A 16,140-nucleotide genomic window follows, 5' to 3' on the forward strand; every position below is an offset into this window, starting at 1 on the left:
ACACGTTGGGCAAATTCCCTTTTACTTTTTGACACAGAGAGCGATACTTTTTAGCGATAGTGTAACAAAATTAAGAGCAAAATACAAAAATTACAAAAAGTTATGCTTTATGTATTTTTTTGTTCTTGCACTGCCACGGAAAATGATAGAACAAGTAATTTTGTCATGCAAGTGTGTTGCCTAATAAAGTAGTTAAATGAGTAGTAATTTATTGCATGCTTTAATACTATTCTTCATTAACAGTTCACAAAATGTTTCCAAACTCAATTGTACAGTCAACGTTCATAATTAAAATTAGCTTCCACTCCACCATAATTTTTTTATTGACATGCCGCCCAAATCAGAAAGTTGGGGCTCAAGGAACATACAGAGTATGCCACTTGCAATTATGACATTGTGGTGCCATTTATGCATGTTCATTTCATAAATATGATCATTCCATGGTAGAAGCATCCACCCCAGCTTCTAGCCCAAATTATCCATTTGGACCTTTTGATGATGAGGAGGGTGTGGCCGGGCCGAGAGGATTCACACCCAGCGCTGAGTTGCCCAATCAGCGGGAGAGAGATAAAAAGAGGAAACAGGAACTAGATAACAATCAAAAATGCTTTAATTCAACATTAAACACTGAACTGAAACGCAAACACAAAAAACTTCTGCATGCGTCTCTCTCTCTCTCTGGCATCCCAGGCTCCTCCTTTTATCTTTCTCCCGCTGATTGGCCGTGAATCCTCTCGGCCCGGCCACACCCTCCTCCTCGTCGCAGACCTCAAACAGGCTTCATGTCCAATAATGTCTCCAACTCAACCATCAGAACATTTGCTTTAGGCCAGCACTCAAAACTCCACTGTCTGCCGTCGCTCCATCCAGGTGCCACTACAAATTCTAGGTGGCTCTGAGTTTTGTTCAACAAATAAAGAGCTTAAAATGTCTAGACAGAAAGGTGCAAGACAAATGAAGTGTTTTGTTCATTCAGTTTCATCACTGCTGTGCTACAGAGAGAACAGCCCTATAATTGAGAGAACTCCACCACAGCATTCTTCTCCAATGAGAGGGAAAAAAGAAAACAGACCATCTAAGAGACCAGAGGATGCCATAGACACACACGCACACACACCTGACTCAGGAGGACAATTATGTAATCGGAGTACAGTGGGCTAGGAGTCTAGGATAGGGAACCGGAGAAACATGTGGATAGAGAGAGAAATAGAGAATGTATTAATATAGACTGCTTTGCTATGGATAAGAAAGCTCTCATAAAACACATGCACACTCAAACTCAAATATCCATTAATTCTCATAATATCTTGCAAAGGAAGATAATAAAAGAAACAAAATGAGCTGTACAGACAGTGAAATAACATTATGAACCGAACTTTTTAAGGACCTATTGGAGTCTGAGCTGCTTAGCGGTATGATGCTGCTTAAGCCTGTTATTCCCTCTGCATTCTCATATGAATCATCGTGATAAAACATTTTGCACTTTCTTGAGGTCTAAATTTAGATTATAAATGCTTTAAACCCATGCAGCATTGCCTGCCCACACAGTTCCTAAGACAAACAACTAGAGAAAAAGCACAAAAGCCTTTCAGACATGAAAGATGCAAAAGATTGTGTGTGTGTGTGTGTGTGTGCGTGCGTGCGTGTGTGTGTGTGTGTGTGTGTGTGTGTGTGTGTGTGTTACAGCCTAAATCAAGCCACTGTGCATGTGTGTTTGGGTGGGTGGATTCCCAGCCTACGCTCCCAGTGCAGTGTTTCTAAATCTGGCCATTCTCTTGGTTTTCCTGCTCTTTCCCACACTTACTTAGTCATATTTTTGAATTCATAACTGTCTGTTTTAATGACAGTTGGATGACAGTTGGACGATTGGATATGTTGGATGCAGCAACATATGCATATAAGTTTCAGAATGTTATGTTTGTTAATGAAAAAATTATCCCATTAAAGGAATAGTTCACCCAAAGATGAAAATGTGCTGATAATTTACTCACCCTCAGGTGAGTTTCTTTCTTCATCAAAACAAAATTTAAGATTTTTAGGATTTCATTTCAGGCCTCCTCCTTTAAATATGTAATATATAAAAACTCCTTTGAATGTACTCCTTTGACAGTCCAAAAAACATATTTAGGGAGCATCAAAATAATCCACACGACTCCAGACGACAAATAAAGTTCTTCTGAACCCCAAAGATTGATTATTTTTAGAAACAAAACAATACTTATATACATTTTAACTACAAATGTTCGCTTCCGTACATCTGTGTGATGTAAGCTTGTTGGTAAGGTCACGCTTCACGTGGAGGAGGATGTGACATTATCAACGAGCTTACATCATCCCTCTCATGAGCACGCGTCACAGAGATGTACAGAAGTGAACATTTGTAGTTAAATCTTTGAGTTTCTTTGAGTCGTGCAGATTATTTTGATGCACCCTATATGCACTTTGGACCGTCAAAAAATGGAGTACATTCACTTGCATTGTTTAAAAGAGGCCTGAAATTAAATCCTAAAAATATTAAATTCTGTTTTGTTGAAGAAAGAAACTCAGATACATCTTGGATGGCCTGAGGGTGAATAAATTATCAGCAAATTTTCATTTTTGGGTGAACTATTCCTTTAAAATCGCTCCTCTCCATAAGAGAATGCTGAGAAGGGATGGAGACTTCAAGTTCCTACTAATGAGTTTGGGAAATCATAATGGAACCTTTTCACAGACTGTGATGGCACATTTCCGCCTTATATTTAGCAAAATCTAGCAAACTTTTATAAATGTATATATTTTTAATGTAAATTTATAACATTATTCTTTGTTCTATTATCTTGCCGTTAATTAAAAATAAATAAATAGTCATCATTGCTGCAATATAGTTTTAAATACAGCTGCTGAGGGAGTGATGCAATAATCCATCTCTATTTTTTTCCTCTTTTGGATTGGAATGTCATGGAAACTTTCTTTTGCTTTCAGATAAAATGGGAACACAAAATTAATGTTTGCTGTGGTCTCTCATTCACCGTTATATAAGTTTGCCCCACTATAGTTCCAAAGCTGGACATGTGAAATGTGTCCATCATGACGTGATGTACATTAAAGCGATTTTGGTCAAAATTAAATGGACATGTTGGGAAACTGACATTTTATTTTGTCTTTCTTTTTTCTTAATTTTCTCCCCTTTTTCTGCCTAATTTGGAATGCCCAATTCCCAATGCGACTCTCAGTTGCCTCCGTATCTGAGACCATCAATACACGCATCTTATCACATGTCTTGTTGAGCGCGTTACCGCGGAGACGTAGCACGTGTGGAGGCTTCACGCTATTCTCTGCGGCATCCACACACACAACTCACCACGTGCCCCACCGAGAGCGAGAACCACATTATAGCAACCACGAGGAGATTACCCCATGTGACTCAACCCTCCTTAGCAACCGGGACAATTTGGTTGCTTAGGAGACCTGGCTGGAGTCACTCAGCAGGCCCTGGATTCACGACTCCAGGGCTGGTAGTCAGTGTCTTTCCTCGCTGAGCTACCCAGGCCCCCTGACATTTAATTTTTTCTATATTTTACTTCCTGACAAAGTCATGAAGCTTTTCTAGTAACACAATGAAGAGCAAACGATGCAAATTAGGTGAGTAAGTGATGCTTTTTCATTGTATTTTACACAGTTTCAGATGACCATTCATTCCAGAATCACTATTTATATAAGAATTCTAGAGTTTCCAAGCTAAATCTAGTGCTTTTTAAGATGGCTGCAGAGGAAAGGATTAGATTTTGCTCATGTCTTGAGAGTAGTATGCAAATTGCAAAGTGAATCTGTAACATTCTGTTTTAAAGATTTTCCAAACAAAACAATGCAGACTCAACAAAACATCACACAAACAGTACACACTTTTCAAGAGAATATAACACAAGTCCACCGATATCATTGAATTTTTAAGACTATTTTCTAAGTCCAAACAGAAACTCTTGCAGTCCATTTCCCAGATGTCCCTTCACAAGTCAACATCACCGTGCACAGATGCATCAGACCTGTTGGGAGATAACGGCTGCAGACAGTGGCTGTACATGCTAATGCATATGGAAATTCCCTGGCAATACGGAATGACAGTCCGTGTTCAACATCCCACATCGGTGCTAACTGATGTTTCAAGGCATAATTGCAATGTGTGTACACAACCTCTTTCCACATGACAATCTGTTAAAATGTTCTATCTGGTGTTTTTTAATATTATTAAAAGGAAGAAGAAATACAGAACATAAACATTCTTGAATACGTTTGGTGTGTTAAATGGATAGTTCATCCAAAAATTAAAATTCATTATTTACTCCTGTTGTTCCAAACTAGTATAACTTTCTTCCATGAAAAGGAGATGTTAGACAGAATGTTAGTGTTATTCACCATTCACTTTCATTGCATCTAATTGAATGTATTTTTCCATATATTCTCCCTAATATCTCACTTGTTGTTCTATGGAAGAAAAGAAGTCATATGGGTTTAAAACAACAAAACGATGAGTACATTATTGTGGAACTTTCTCTTTAAAGGCTTCTTGTCACATACTAATTACAGCCACACACAAAATTTACTTAATGAAGCATTAACAGGGTTGTTGGTACTGCAGAACTTTATATTTTCATTCATTTAAAGCAATTTCATCAATCTTGTCACTTCTTACAACAAAAGCTATATGCACTGACTAAAATATTGTTAGTAACTGCATACTAGTTAGCTGACAGAAACCAAAAAAGTGGCTTTTGATGGCACAAGATTGATGAAGGCGGCACACCATCACTTAAGTTTCCACGACTAATATTGTTTCCCCATAGAGACAGTGAGTCAACGATTTCAGCACTTCAGCGGGATGCATCCAACCCATTCTGCTCCAACGCACAACAAAACCCCAGATCTACAAATATGTGCTTCCAGCATAAACACATGAAACACCAAAGACTGATGAGCTGGGCAACATGAGTTCAAGTGACTTATTCACTTTTAATTCAGCTGATTCGTGTTTTAGCTGATGGCATTGATTCCACAATCATCTTGAATGAGAGGAACCAAATGCTTCTGATCTAGGGGTGGTCCAGATACAGATAAAGGTATTACAGAAGTGGTTCATTGAATTCTAATGAGCTTTGACTCACTACAGTCTAACATCTCTACCTGCACACATAAGTCATTTGTGATAAGTTTAAAATAAACCATAAGGAAAGTCACAAAGGCAACTTCACTCAATGCACAACCTGCACTCTGGAGCTTTGCATTGCCACCTCTTTAAGATTCATTGCTATTATTCCCCATTTGTAAGTCTAAAGTGTCTTAAAGTGACTGCTATATAAATGTAATTGTTTACAGGTTGATCCTTGGTTAGATGGGGTTTGAAGTAAGGCACTGCCTCAATATATGAGCATTCAGGTGCAGCCGCCTGGATATTTTTTATCTAACAATACATCCATAAGCCCACAAATTCTCCTAGCTTCCTTCATAGCCATTATGTTGATTACAGGTCACTAAATCTTTTGTAGCTTCTCAAAAAATGGCCAAACATATAGTCACACAAAACTGTAGAATGGTGCATAGGAAATGAAAGAAGTGAGAGGCACAGCGAGTCCTCAGGATGGGAAGACTTGGTGTCCCCTGCCGTCAGGCACCTGTGATCATCAGAGCATCTCTGAATGCGGTCATGCTGTGCTCTGCTCAGTGTAATCAGCTCAGCCCAAAGGGAGATGCGTTCATGGACACACCTCAGCCAAACCCTACTGTTTTAAAATGAAACAAAATATGCGAACCTATCCTGTCACGTGCTCGTTGGCCACTCTCGCATTTTGGCCGCTGCACAAGGCCGCGAGAGAGTTGTGCGCGAGCCCCACCGTTAAAGCACCCCTGAAACATAATCGCATCCCTTCTCTGCTTAAACATTTTTATTCTCACAATCGTTTGACAGAGGCCTAAAGCGTAGGTCTCGTCCACGAAATACACGCACTTGTTTGACATAACGGGTAAACTGCGCACCACCGATCGTGTCTGCAAAATAAATGAAGCACGCACGCGCGCTCCGGTCCTTCACTACAGAATGCCGCTGCGCTCCGGTCGTTCTTAATCAATAGATGAGAAAACAGCGATTTTACTACGAAGCGATGGAGGCGAGCGAGCAGCGCACCGCAGAAAACAACGAATTTTACACATTCGTACACGCGCGCGCGCACATGACACTTAAATTAAATGTGAACAGTTTCTTATTTGGCGAATTAAAGTCAAACTAACGAACGCCGTGACACATTTAGAAGAGCGCAAAATAAACCAACGTCATTGATATGCTCGAGGCGGCGCTGAGATGCTGGGTATCCCCCTCTTCTGCGCGCTCGCTCCTTCTCTCCCGTTTCCATAGCACTGGAACGGTGTGAGTCTCTCCGCGCGGGCGGAAGGGTTGCGATGCGAAGGGAGCATCCATTCAATGCAACGCAACCCGGTGAATTTCACTATCGCGCTTTCGAGTTAAGCGCGACATCTATTCATCTCGTGGATGTCCACCATCACAAAAACAAATACAAATAAAATGACCCCCCAGAAATATGTTTTCTGCCCGCTAACAGAGACCGTCGGTAAGCCCGAAGAATGGCGTTCACGGAAGCATCAGCTTCACCCTCACCTTCATCATCCTCAGGGTCAGTCCCGGTCCTGGATTCGTGTCCTTTCCGCAGGTTCGAGCCCCCGACGCCAGCTGCGCCCCGGTGTATGGAAGAGAAACGCGCGTCCGGTTCGGCACTGTTCTGTTTTCACGGCGTGATGAGAGTCTCTCTCTCTCTCTCTCTCTCTCTCTCTCTCTCTCTCTCTCTCTCTCTCTCTCTCTCTCTCTCTCTCTCTCTCTCTCTCTCTCTCTCTCTCTCTCTCTCTGAAGCAGGGGCGGCGCTTACTGCATACACACAAACGGAGGAGCCAACCATTAGACAAAAGAAGGGGTTCACTCTGCTATTGAGGAGGCTACAAACATTACATAATCATAAAAAAAAATCTATTTGCTCTTGGGGACTCACTACAAAGAAAATGTCCAATAAGCAAAAAAAAAAAAAAAAACGTGCACAATTGCATTCTATTTTACATCAATCGGAGGCATGCAGGCAGTACAAACAATATCTGTTTAGCCCAAGCTGACAAAATATACAGCCCAACAGAGAGATACAAATAACAAAAGTGTTCCACCTCAATATTCCCATTGAAAATCATTAGATACAAAACAGCTACAAAAAACAAACACTTTAATAGAATAGAGCAGTATTGCAATGTCCCTCGCCAAAGCAAAACATATTCAAATGGCAGGTGGTCTGTGAATCTGTATTTCTAAGCACCACTTGTCAGATGCTTCAGAATCAGAAAATCTAAATCCTTTTTGATCCTTTGAATTATGCATTGTACAGACCAATTATAGTATTTTCTTTCTTCCTGTATAGGCTACCTGTCTCTGGTTTTCAACATATAATTTATTTTCAGAGACATCATTTATTTTTCACCACATAATTATAATTTAAACATCATGCGCAAGCAAATAAAATATGATACTGAAAACATTGATCTCGTGGGTGAGAAGAGATCTGCTCTACCAGATTTCCCTCAGCCATCATATGCAATGTATACAGCATGCCTTTGAAATCATACAAACAGACAGAAAGCTAAGTAATGTATTAAAAGGTGTACTTAGTAATTAAACAAATTTCACTTCTAAAGTAATCAATTGCAATTTTGAAACATATGTATATAATAATGATATCTTACATGAGAGAAGACTCCAGTCATATTAGTAACATAAAATATCATAAAAAAGCAGTTTTATTCTAGATGGAAAGTGTCCCCTCATGGGGACTGCCATGTTATGATCACATGACCAGCTGAATAATACTACTCGTTTAATCTCAGTAACCACCCTTTTATTGGACACTTTCACTTGTGGATTCAATTATTCATGGCTAACTAAAAAGTGATTTTCTACAATTGCATCTTTAACTGCAAGCTATTGCATTTGAATGATGGTGCATCCATGTCCTCGGATTCAATGTAAGTGTACTAACAGTGCACCATTCAAAGTATTAACTTAATTGATAATTGAATACAAGCAATTGTAATCTGATAAAAAAATTTTTTACATGTAATGTGTTACACTACTTTTGAATTTTAAAAGTAATTAGATTACAGCAACTATTTTGTAATCACATTACACCCAACACTGAGGTCTCTACACAGAAGTTGGGGCAGTCTTACGTCATCCCAGTAAGTTTCCGACCAGCAGCATTAGAGAATGGATGTTTACATGACTGAAGTTATCTGTTTGTTTGGTAAAGTTATTTTCTCGCTAACTGGTTGGATACATTTTCTGCTATGTTGTGGATGCTTATATTTGTTGGCTTAATTAAATTGAATAGGGGAATATCTTGTTTACTCTTTGTATATTGAAGTAGTGTTTAGTACAGAGGTTTGCTAGTAAAGCTGTAAAAAGTTTACAAATATTCATTAGTTTTGAGTATTTATTTATTTAAAAATTCCCTTTACATAACTATTCAGAACCACCATTCATAACCCCAGTTACAGCAATGCCTACATTTTTTGAACAGAAAGTGTTTTTAAATGATACTGGACATATAATAATAGTTCTCCATGAATGTATGCTCATCTCAAACTGTTTGTAAGTACAGTTTTGTACTCGTTTAGCCTGCTATTAGATGGAGCTATCGGGTCTCTGTCCATTATGTCTTTACTGCCAAACAAACAACATTTTTAAGAATAAGTTACTTAGATACTGCATGACGTGACCCTAATGCGATGATCGGCAAGCTCTACTCACTTTGGTAGTTTTAATACCTTTTAATGACATAAACCGGTGTTTCGATACACTCTGCTCCATAATACTTCTAGGAGACAATATTTCAAAGAATTCAAAATCCTCGAGCTCTGGAGACATTTAAAGACACTTACCTGCTCAGGCTGACACCCCTGAGCAGGCCGCGGACCAGGGAGTCTATTTGGTCGGAGAGAAGAGGGAAATGTGGCGAGAGATGTTGAACATGTCGGCAATGCTGACGAAGGTCGTTGCTGAGTTGGAGAATCTTGCTGTGATACATTGATTGATCACTGCCATGGAGTCGAAATTTACTGATGTGGTCACAAGAGTGGGGGATGTCGAGAAACTGATAGATTATGTGGAGTCATCAGAGAGGGAATTATCTGCTAATTAAATAACGACCAAGGTGGATTTGGAGCATGTTTCTGGGAGAAGTTGGAGGACATGGAAAACCGTAGCCGGTGGAATAACCTCCATTTCATGGGAGTCCCGGAGGGAGTGGAGGGACAGAATATGGTGGAATTCCTGGACGGGCTCTTTCTGATTCTGCTCGACATAGCAGGCCATAAGCTGGAAATCGAGCGAGCTTACAGGGTTCCGGCTCGGCAATCCACTGAAGGAGACAGGCCCGATCAATTCTGGGCAAATTTCTGAGATCATCCGAAAAAGAAGTTGTGTTACGTGAGGCAAGGAGTAAAGGAAGGTTTTCTAGGAAGAACCACAGCATTTTCTTGTTCACAGACTTTGCGAACTCGACAACAAAGAAATGTGATCGATTCAAGGAATGCAAGAAACTTTTACATCAATGGAAGGTCGCTTTTGCACCGATATTCCCAGACAAATTGAGAATAGATGCAAAGGATGCCTTGGAGGTCAGCATCAATACTCGCTGAGCTACCCAGGCCCCTATAATCCTGTTTTTCACCAAAATTACTGTCACTGATCTCTGCCTGCATCACCTCGGTCTAATGATGGACAACACTCTTATAATGGAATACATAGACTATCTATTAATTGCCAACAAAACCCTTCATCAGCCAACTAACAAGGGCAATTGCATCTATGTGAACTTCTTCAGTTAATCCAGGACAGACTTCAAAGACATTAGTCATTAATTTTACAGTTCATACAAAATCATTGTTTATACACTGACCCTTAACACTTACTTAGTTTAATAATTTTAAACTATGACTTGCACTATAAGTAATATTGGCATTATATTCATGATGTTAGCCAGAGGGGAACTGACCCCCACAGTAAGTCTGGTTTCTCGCAAGGTTATTTTCTCCATTAACCGTTTTGTGTTCCTTGTCACAGTCACCTTCTTTTTTATTTAATTATTTAACTATTTAATTAATTATTTTTAAACACAATTCACAATTGTATTTTATCAAACTACAAAATGATGACTCATAGACATTATAGATATTAAAATTTTATATTAAAGCTGCTTTGTAACAATGTATGTTGTGAAAGGTTCTATACAAATAAAAATGTCTTGACTTGACCCAAAGTGTTTTACAGATCAAACCAAAAAAATGACAAGAGATTGAATTAAAGTTAAATATAAAACATAATAAATTAAATAAAAACATTTAAATCCAACATTATGTGTTTATCCATTTCAAACTATTCAATAATCTATTCAAAAGCTACAGAATAAACATATATTTTTAAAGAAGATTTAAAAATGGCTAATGATGAAGCTGGCCTCACATGGAAAGGGATAATATTCCATAGATAAGGACCTATCACAGAAAAGACACAGTCAACCTTAGATCTATAGCAGCAACGAGGAACCCTCAATAAAAGTTAATCAGAAGACCTGAGCACTCTGGTGGGGGAGTAAGGGTGTGCCTTGTAGACACAGATTTTAAAATCTGAATTTTAAAATCAAACCTGAATTTCACAGGCAGCCAGTGTAGAGGTGCTAAAACCGGGGAAATGTGGTCTCTCTTTCTTGACCCTGTTCAAATTCTAGCTGCCACGTTTTGAACTAGCTGTATACAAGATAATGCAGTTTGGGGCAGACCAGTGTACAATGAGTTACAATAGTCTAACCTTGATGTGATAAGTGAGTGGATCACAATTTCCAAGTCTTTATGGGAAATAATTGTTTTGTATTTTAGCAATAGATCTCAGGTGAAAAAAGCTACCCTTGACAACAGCACTGATTCGGGTTACACTTTATATTATAGCCCACAATTTACAGTGTAATTCCACAGAATTTAAAGAGTACCCTTTGTGTATTAATAGTGTAACTACACAGTATGTACTTAGAGGCACACAGCCAGTTTAAGTTGTGAGTTAAGTGTACATTGATGTGATCGGGTGAAGCTGAAGACGTAGTTGAAGCAGAAGTTCAGTTGACGCCATATCATGGAGAACGGTGTTAGAGACTATCCGATAGAGATGAAAGAGAGTTGCTAAAGCCATGAGTTTCATTCAGAACATTGTTTTCTGGCGTAAATCAGAATTAAATGTTTTTAGAATCATACTGCGTTTCTGGAGTCAAATCGCTTTAGTGTACTTGTAAGTGCGCTAGAACGAGAGTGATCTTTTCCTGAGTATTTTTGACATTTAGAAGAGTCTGACAATTGCCAACGATCAAGTATCACTTTCAAGAAGTATTTTTCTTCTTTTTGTGGATTGACCCTATTCAAGTGCATGCTGTGACTGAGCCGCACCATTTTTTCCAGAAAGTTCCAGAGTTTTCCCGAACTGCACTGAGCTTTTCTGGTCTTTTTGTGTTTGTTACCCTGCCAACCAGACGACATCTCTTAACTGTCCTGTCTAAGATGTTTTGTTTCATTGTTACAAATCATTACAAGTTATCTTACATCATCAGTCATTGCAAGTGATCGCATCAAATTCATCGTTGCAACAGTCTTGTACAAATGTTCTTTACACATACCTATACGAACATTTTACTGAGTTAGATGGAACTGAACTGAGTGATTATTTGAACTGTGCACATGAACTGTGATTTTAAACTAATTGATGTGAAGCTGAGACCAATGTCATTTGAACGAAGTTGAAAGAGTCATTTGAACAAAGTTGAAAGAGTCATCAGAGTTATTTGACGTGAATCATTTGAATTGTACTACAAGAGTCTTTGACTTTATTTAGAGTTTTTTAAATAACATCCAGTGTTATTGGTGAGTTAATTTAGGTGTCCATATATTGGAATACATTTTGAAGAATTTATGTCTGAGGGGTGTAATATTAAGTGTCTAAAATGTATGTTTTGAAGATTTACAAAGGTTATAAGACAAATTCACAGAACCTGTTATTTGCTGTTTTATTATTTTATTTCAAAGAATTGTGACAAATCTTTTCAGAAGAATTTCCAGTTTCCTAAAAAAAAGAAAATAAATTAATTGTTAAAAGTAAATCAGCCAATGATTATTTGTGAAACTTACCTTGGAGTAGGGGCGTCTCACTTACACTATTAGGTTTAGGGGGGGTGGGAACATGAGCTGGAGTTATTCTTCAGGAAGCCACCGTGTTGACACTTAATTGCCTGAAGCCCACACTTCTTATTCCTTTAGTATTTTATACAATAGTTAAGCTAAAACATATACACACTTACTGTGTATACTGAGACTCAAAGCACTAGGGGTGGGGACAAAGATCCTGTTACTTTTAGGTCTTCCAGGGTAACGTTGTAATATTCCCCTACTAGGTGGGACCGAAGAGCCTGTTACATTTTACAGCCAATTTACAGACCGCAAATGTTGCACTTACCCTGTAACTACATGGAAAAAGGGGGTAACAAGTTGGACTTACACTGTAACTACAGAAAAATGTTTGGCAAAAGTTCTAATTTTGCTTGACTTGTTTTCCCTAGTTGCCTTATCTAGTTTTAAATTTGCTTGACGAGCCAACTAATTCCTCTACTCTTTTGCTATGGGGGCTGTTGCTGGCATGACCCACTGCTGAGATGGACTGTATGCAATACACTTTCATAAGATAAGTAGCTTACATTTAATATTATAAATAAATTCATAAATTCACCTAGATTTCAAGTTTTGTTGTTCAGTAATCTACATCATGCATCCTGTAATAATAAAATGTTAAAAAATTACCTAGGGAGAAGTATAGGCAGAGGACAAGTAGAGACAGACTCAAACATTATTGAGTAATGGTCAGAAATGGCAATATCTAAGACCTCTAAGTTGGATACAGAAAGACAAAAAGACAACACAATATCTAATGTATGACTTAAAGACTCAGTGAGGGAGATAAATTCATTTACCACAGGTTTTGATGGACAGCATAAATGAATATTAAAATCCCCAATAATCAGGAGTCTATCACCACGAGACACCAGTCCAGAGAGAAATTCAGAAAATTGTTGGATGAAGTCCGTATTAAATCTGGGAGGTCTGTACACAAGTGTACAGAAAGCAGGACCCATAATGTCAATCTTTAATTGTTGGACCTCAAAACTGGAATACATATCCATAGGCAGTGTCCTGCATTTAAAAGTGTTTCTAACAGTGGCAACAAAACCTGCTTGCTCTGAAGTCCGTGGGGAATTTAAAAAGTCACAGCCTGGCGGTGTTAGATCCCCCAGGTCCATTTGTCAATGAATAAACAGTCCATCGATCGTGATAGAAAAAATTAATTCCAAATAAAAGACTTTTTTGATATTGAACTTGCATTAATGAGGGCCATATTAATAGTGGTGACATCTGTGTTTTGCACTGAAATAAAAGATGTGTGTTTCAGCAAGCTGAGATTATAAAAATTTACATCACGCTTAACATCACTTTCACCAGTCGGAGGGTGACGGCGTGAAGACCAGATGGCCGATATGTGGTGGTTGTCAGAGGAATCAGTCGGTAATCTGCAGGGATGTCAGTATGACCCTGGGGGCACCGTGCAATTCCAAGAGCAGCACAAGAGTTATAAACTCCATCTGACAGGCGGGCCGAGGAATTAAAACGCCGCAAATCCAGAGATGAGTAGAATAAAACCATATCAGAAGAAAGATGTTTGCATAAACTTGCAAACAAGCAGGGAGCTCTCTGCTGAAACTGGCAGGGGCCAACAGAAAAACTCCAGAAGGCAGAACATACTCAATGAATCCACCAACATGACTTGAATTCAAACTCCACACGCTGCCCCACTTGACGCCAATGATGGACAGGGAATCAAGCAGCATATTTAAGACTGCACGCTGTAGTCCCGGCGAAGACCATCAGTGAGTGCAGCGGAATTTTTTAGATCTTATGCTACAGAACTGGCTCCACTCTTGCTAGAAGTTTATACAGAATCATTAAAGAATGGAAAGCTTCCGCCAACCATGACACAAGCCCAGATCAGTCTGATTCTTAAAAAGGACAAAGATCCAAGCGAGAGTTTAAATATTGAGTTATCGTCCAGTTTCCTTGATCCAGCTAGATGTTAAATATTGTCAAACATTTTGGCTAACCGATTAAGTTATGACATCTCTTATACATATAGATCAGGTGCGGTTTATTCTGGGCCGTATCTCTTCTGATAACATTAGGCGTTTCATCAATATCATGTGGTCAGTGGTGAAATATCAGACGCCAGGAAAGGCGCTTGGTATGGTAGAATAGATAATCTTTTTAAGATTTTGGAAATTTACGGGTTCAGGGATACTTTTATTGGATGGATAAAATTACTTTAAAGACACCCGGTAGCAGCAGTACAAACAAATTGATTAATTTCAGATTATTTTACTCTGGATGGAGGCACCTGGCAGGGTTGCCCTCTTTCCCCATTAATGTCTTAACCTGGAACCATTAGCAGCCGCGATAAGAAAGGAGGATGCTTTTCCAGGGGTGATGGCGGGAGGTGTGACGCATAAGATTTTGCTTTACGTGGATTATATTTTATTATTCGTCTCTGACCCTACTTGATCTATGCCTTGCCACCACAGAATTATTAATTTATTTTATAATTTCTCATGATACATTTAATTGGTCTAAATCTGAAGCTTTGGTGCTGACAGCATACTGCCGGGTAATTGCTTTTCAGCCGGGTGCCTTCCAGTGGCCCAAACAGGGCATTAAGTAGTTGGGTATTTTATTCCAAGCAAATTTGTGTGATTTTGTTCAGTTAATTTTGACCCCTTAATAAAAAGGTTTTCATGCTTCATTACATTTATCTATGACTGAGAAGGTTAATGTTAATAAAATTTATTGTATTCCAAAATTCAACTACCTGCTACAGTCTCTCCCTATAGATGTCCCCCTATCTTATTTCAAGCAATTTGACAGCATAGTCAAATGTCCTTCATTTGGAATGGAAAACGTCCTAGATTACACTTGAGTAAGTTAAATAGGCTGATTGACAAAGGTGGGCTAGGCCCATAATTTATTATTATGCATTCAGTCTCAGACATTTGACTCATTGGTCACTTCCACCTGCTGTGCTTTCTTGGTGATAGAGCTGGTGTTGAGGGACCAGGTGAGGTTCTCCCCCAGGTGAACACCAAGGAATTTGGTGCTCTTGACGATCTCCACAGAGGAGCCGTCGATGATCAGCGGAGAGTGTTCACCTTGTGCTCTCCTAAAGTCAACAACCATCTCTTTTGTTTTGTCGACATTCAGGGACTGGTTGTTGGCTCTACACCAGTCCGTTAGCCGCAGCGCCTCCTCTCTGTATGCTGACTCGTCGTTCTTGCTGATGAGACCCACCACGGTTGTGTCATCTGCGAACTTGACGATGTGGTTCGAGCTGTGCATTGCTGCACAGTCGTGAGTCAGCAGAGTGAACAGCAGTGGACTGAGCACACAGCCCTGGGGGGGCCCCAGTGCTCAGTGTGGTGGTGGTGGAGATGCTGTTCCCGATCCGGACTGACTGAGGTCTCCCAGTCAGGAAGTCCAGGATCCAGTTGCAGAGGGAGGTGTCCAGGCCCAGCAGGTTCAGCTTTCAAATCAGGTGCTGAGGAATTATTGTGTTGAATCCTGAGCTGAAATCTATGAACAGCATTCGAACGTATGAGTCCTTTTTGTCTAGGTGGGTGAGGGCCAGATGGAGGGTTGTGGCGATGGCGTCGTCTGTTGAACGGTTTGGACGATATGCAAACTGCAGTGGGTCTAGTGAGGGGGCAGCTGGGTCTTAATGTGCCTCATGATGAGCCTCTCGAAGCACTTCATGATGATTGGTTTGAGTGCGACGGGACGGTAGTCGTTGAGGCAGGACACTGAAGACTTCTTTGTTATGGGGATGATGGTGGTGGCCTTGAAGCACGTTGGAACGACGGCACTGCTCAGAGAGATGTTGAAAATGTCGGTAAGAACATCTGCTAGCTGGTCTGCACATTCTTGGAGCAC

At 39.6% G+C, this 16,140-nt stretch overlaps 1 protein-coding gene across 2 annotated transcripts in view; it reads right to left on the reverse strand.

The window, feature by feature from the left end:
- The window catches only part of LOC127634780 (rho guanine nucleotide exchange factor 9-like), a 38,545-nt gene extending 31,762 nt beyond the window's left edge, over positions 1–6,783 (reverse strand). For both annotated transcript variants that reach the window (XM_052114472.1, XM_052114465.1), the window contains exon 1: positions 6,647–6,783. In XM_052114472.1, the coding sequence (XP_051970432.1) occupies positions 6,647–6,655 (9 nt within the window). In that variant the 5' untranslated portion in view covers positions 6,656–6,783. The remainder of the gene's footprint in view (positions 1–6,646) is intronic.
- Between the last annotated feature and the right edge of the window lie 9,357 nt (positions 6,784–16,140).

Source organism: Xyrauchen texanus, chromosome 4 (genome assembly GCF_025860055.1).
Source record: "Xyrauchen texanus isolate HMW12.3.18 chromosome 4, RBS_HiC_50CHRs, whole genome shotgun sequence".
NCBI classification, from domain to species: domain Eukaryota; kingdom Metazoa; phylum Chordata; class Actinopteri; order Cypriniformes; family Catostomidae; genus Xyrauchen; species Xyrauchen texanus.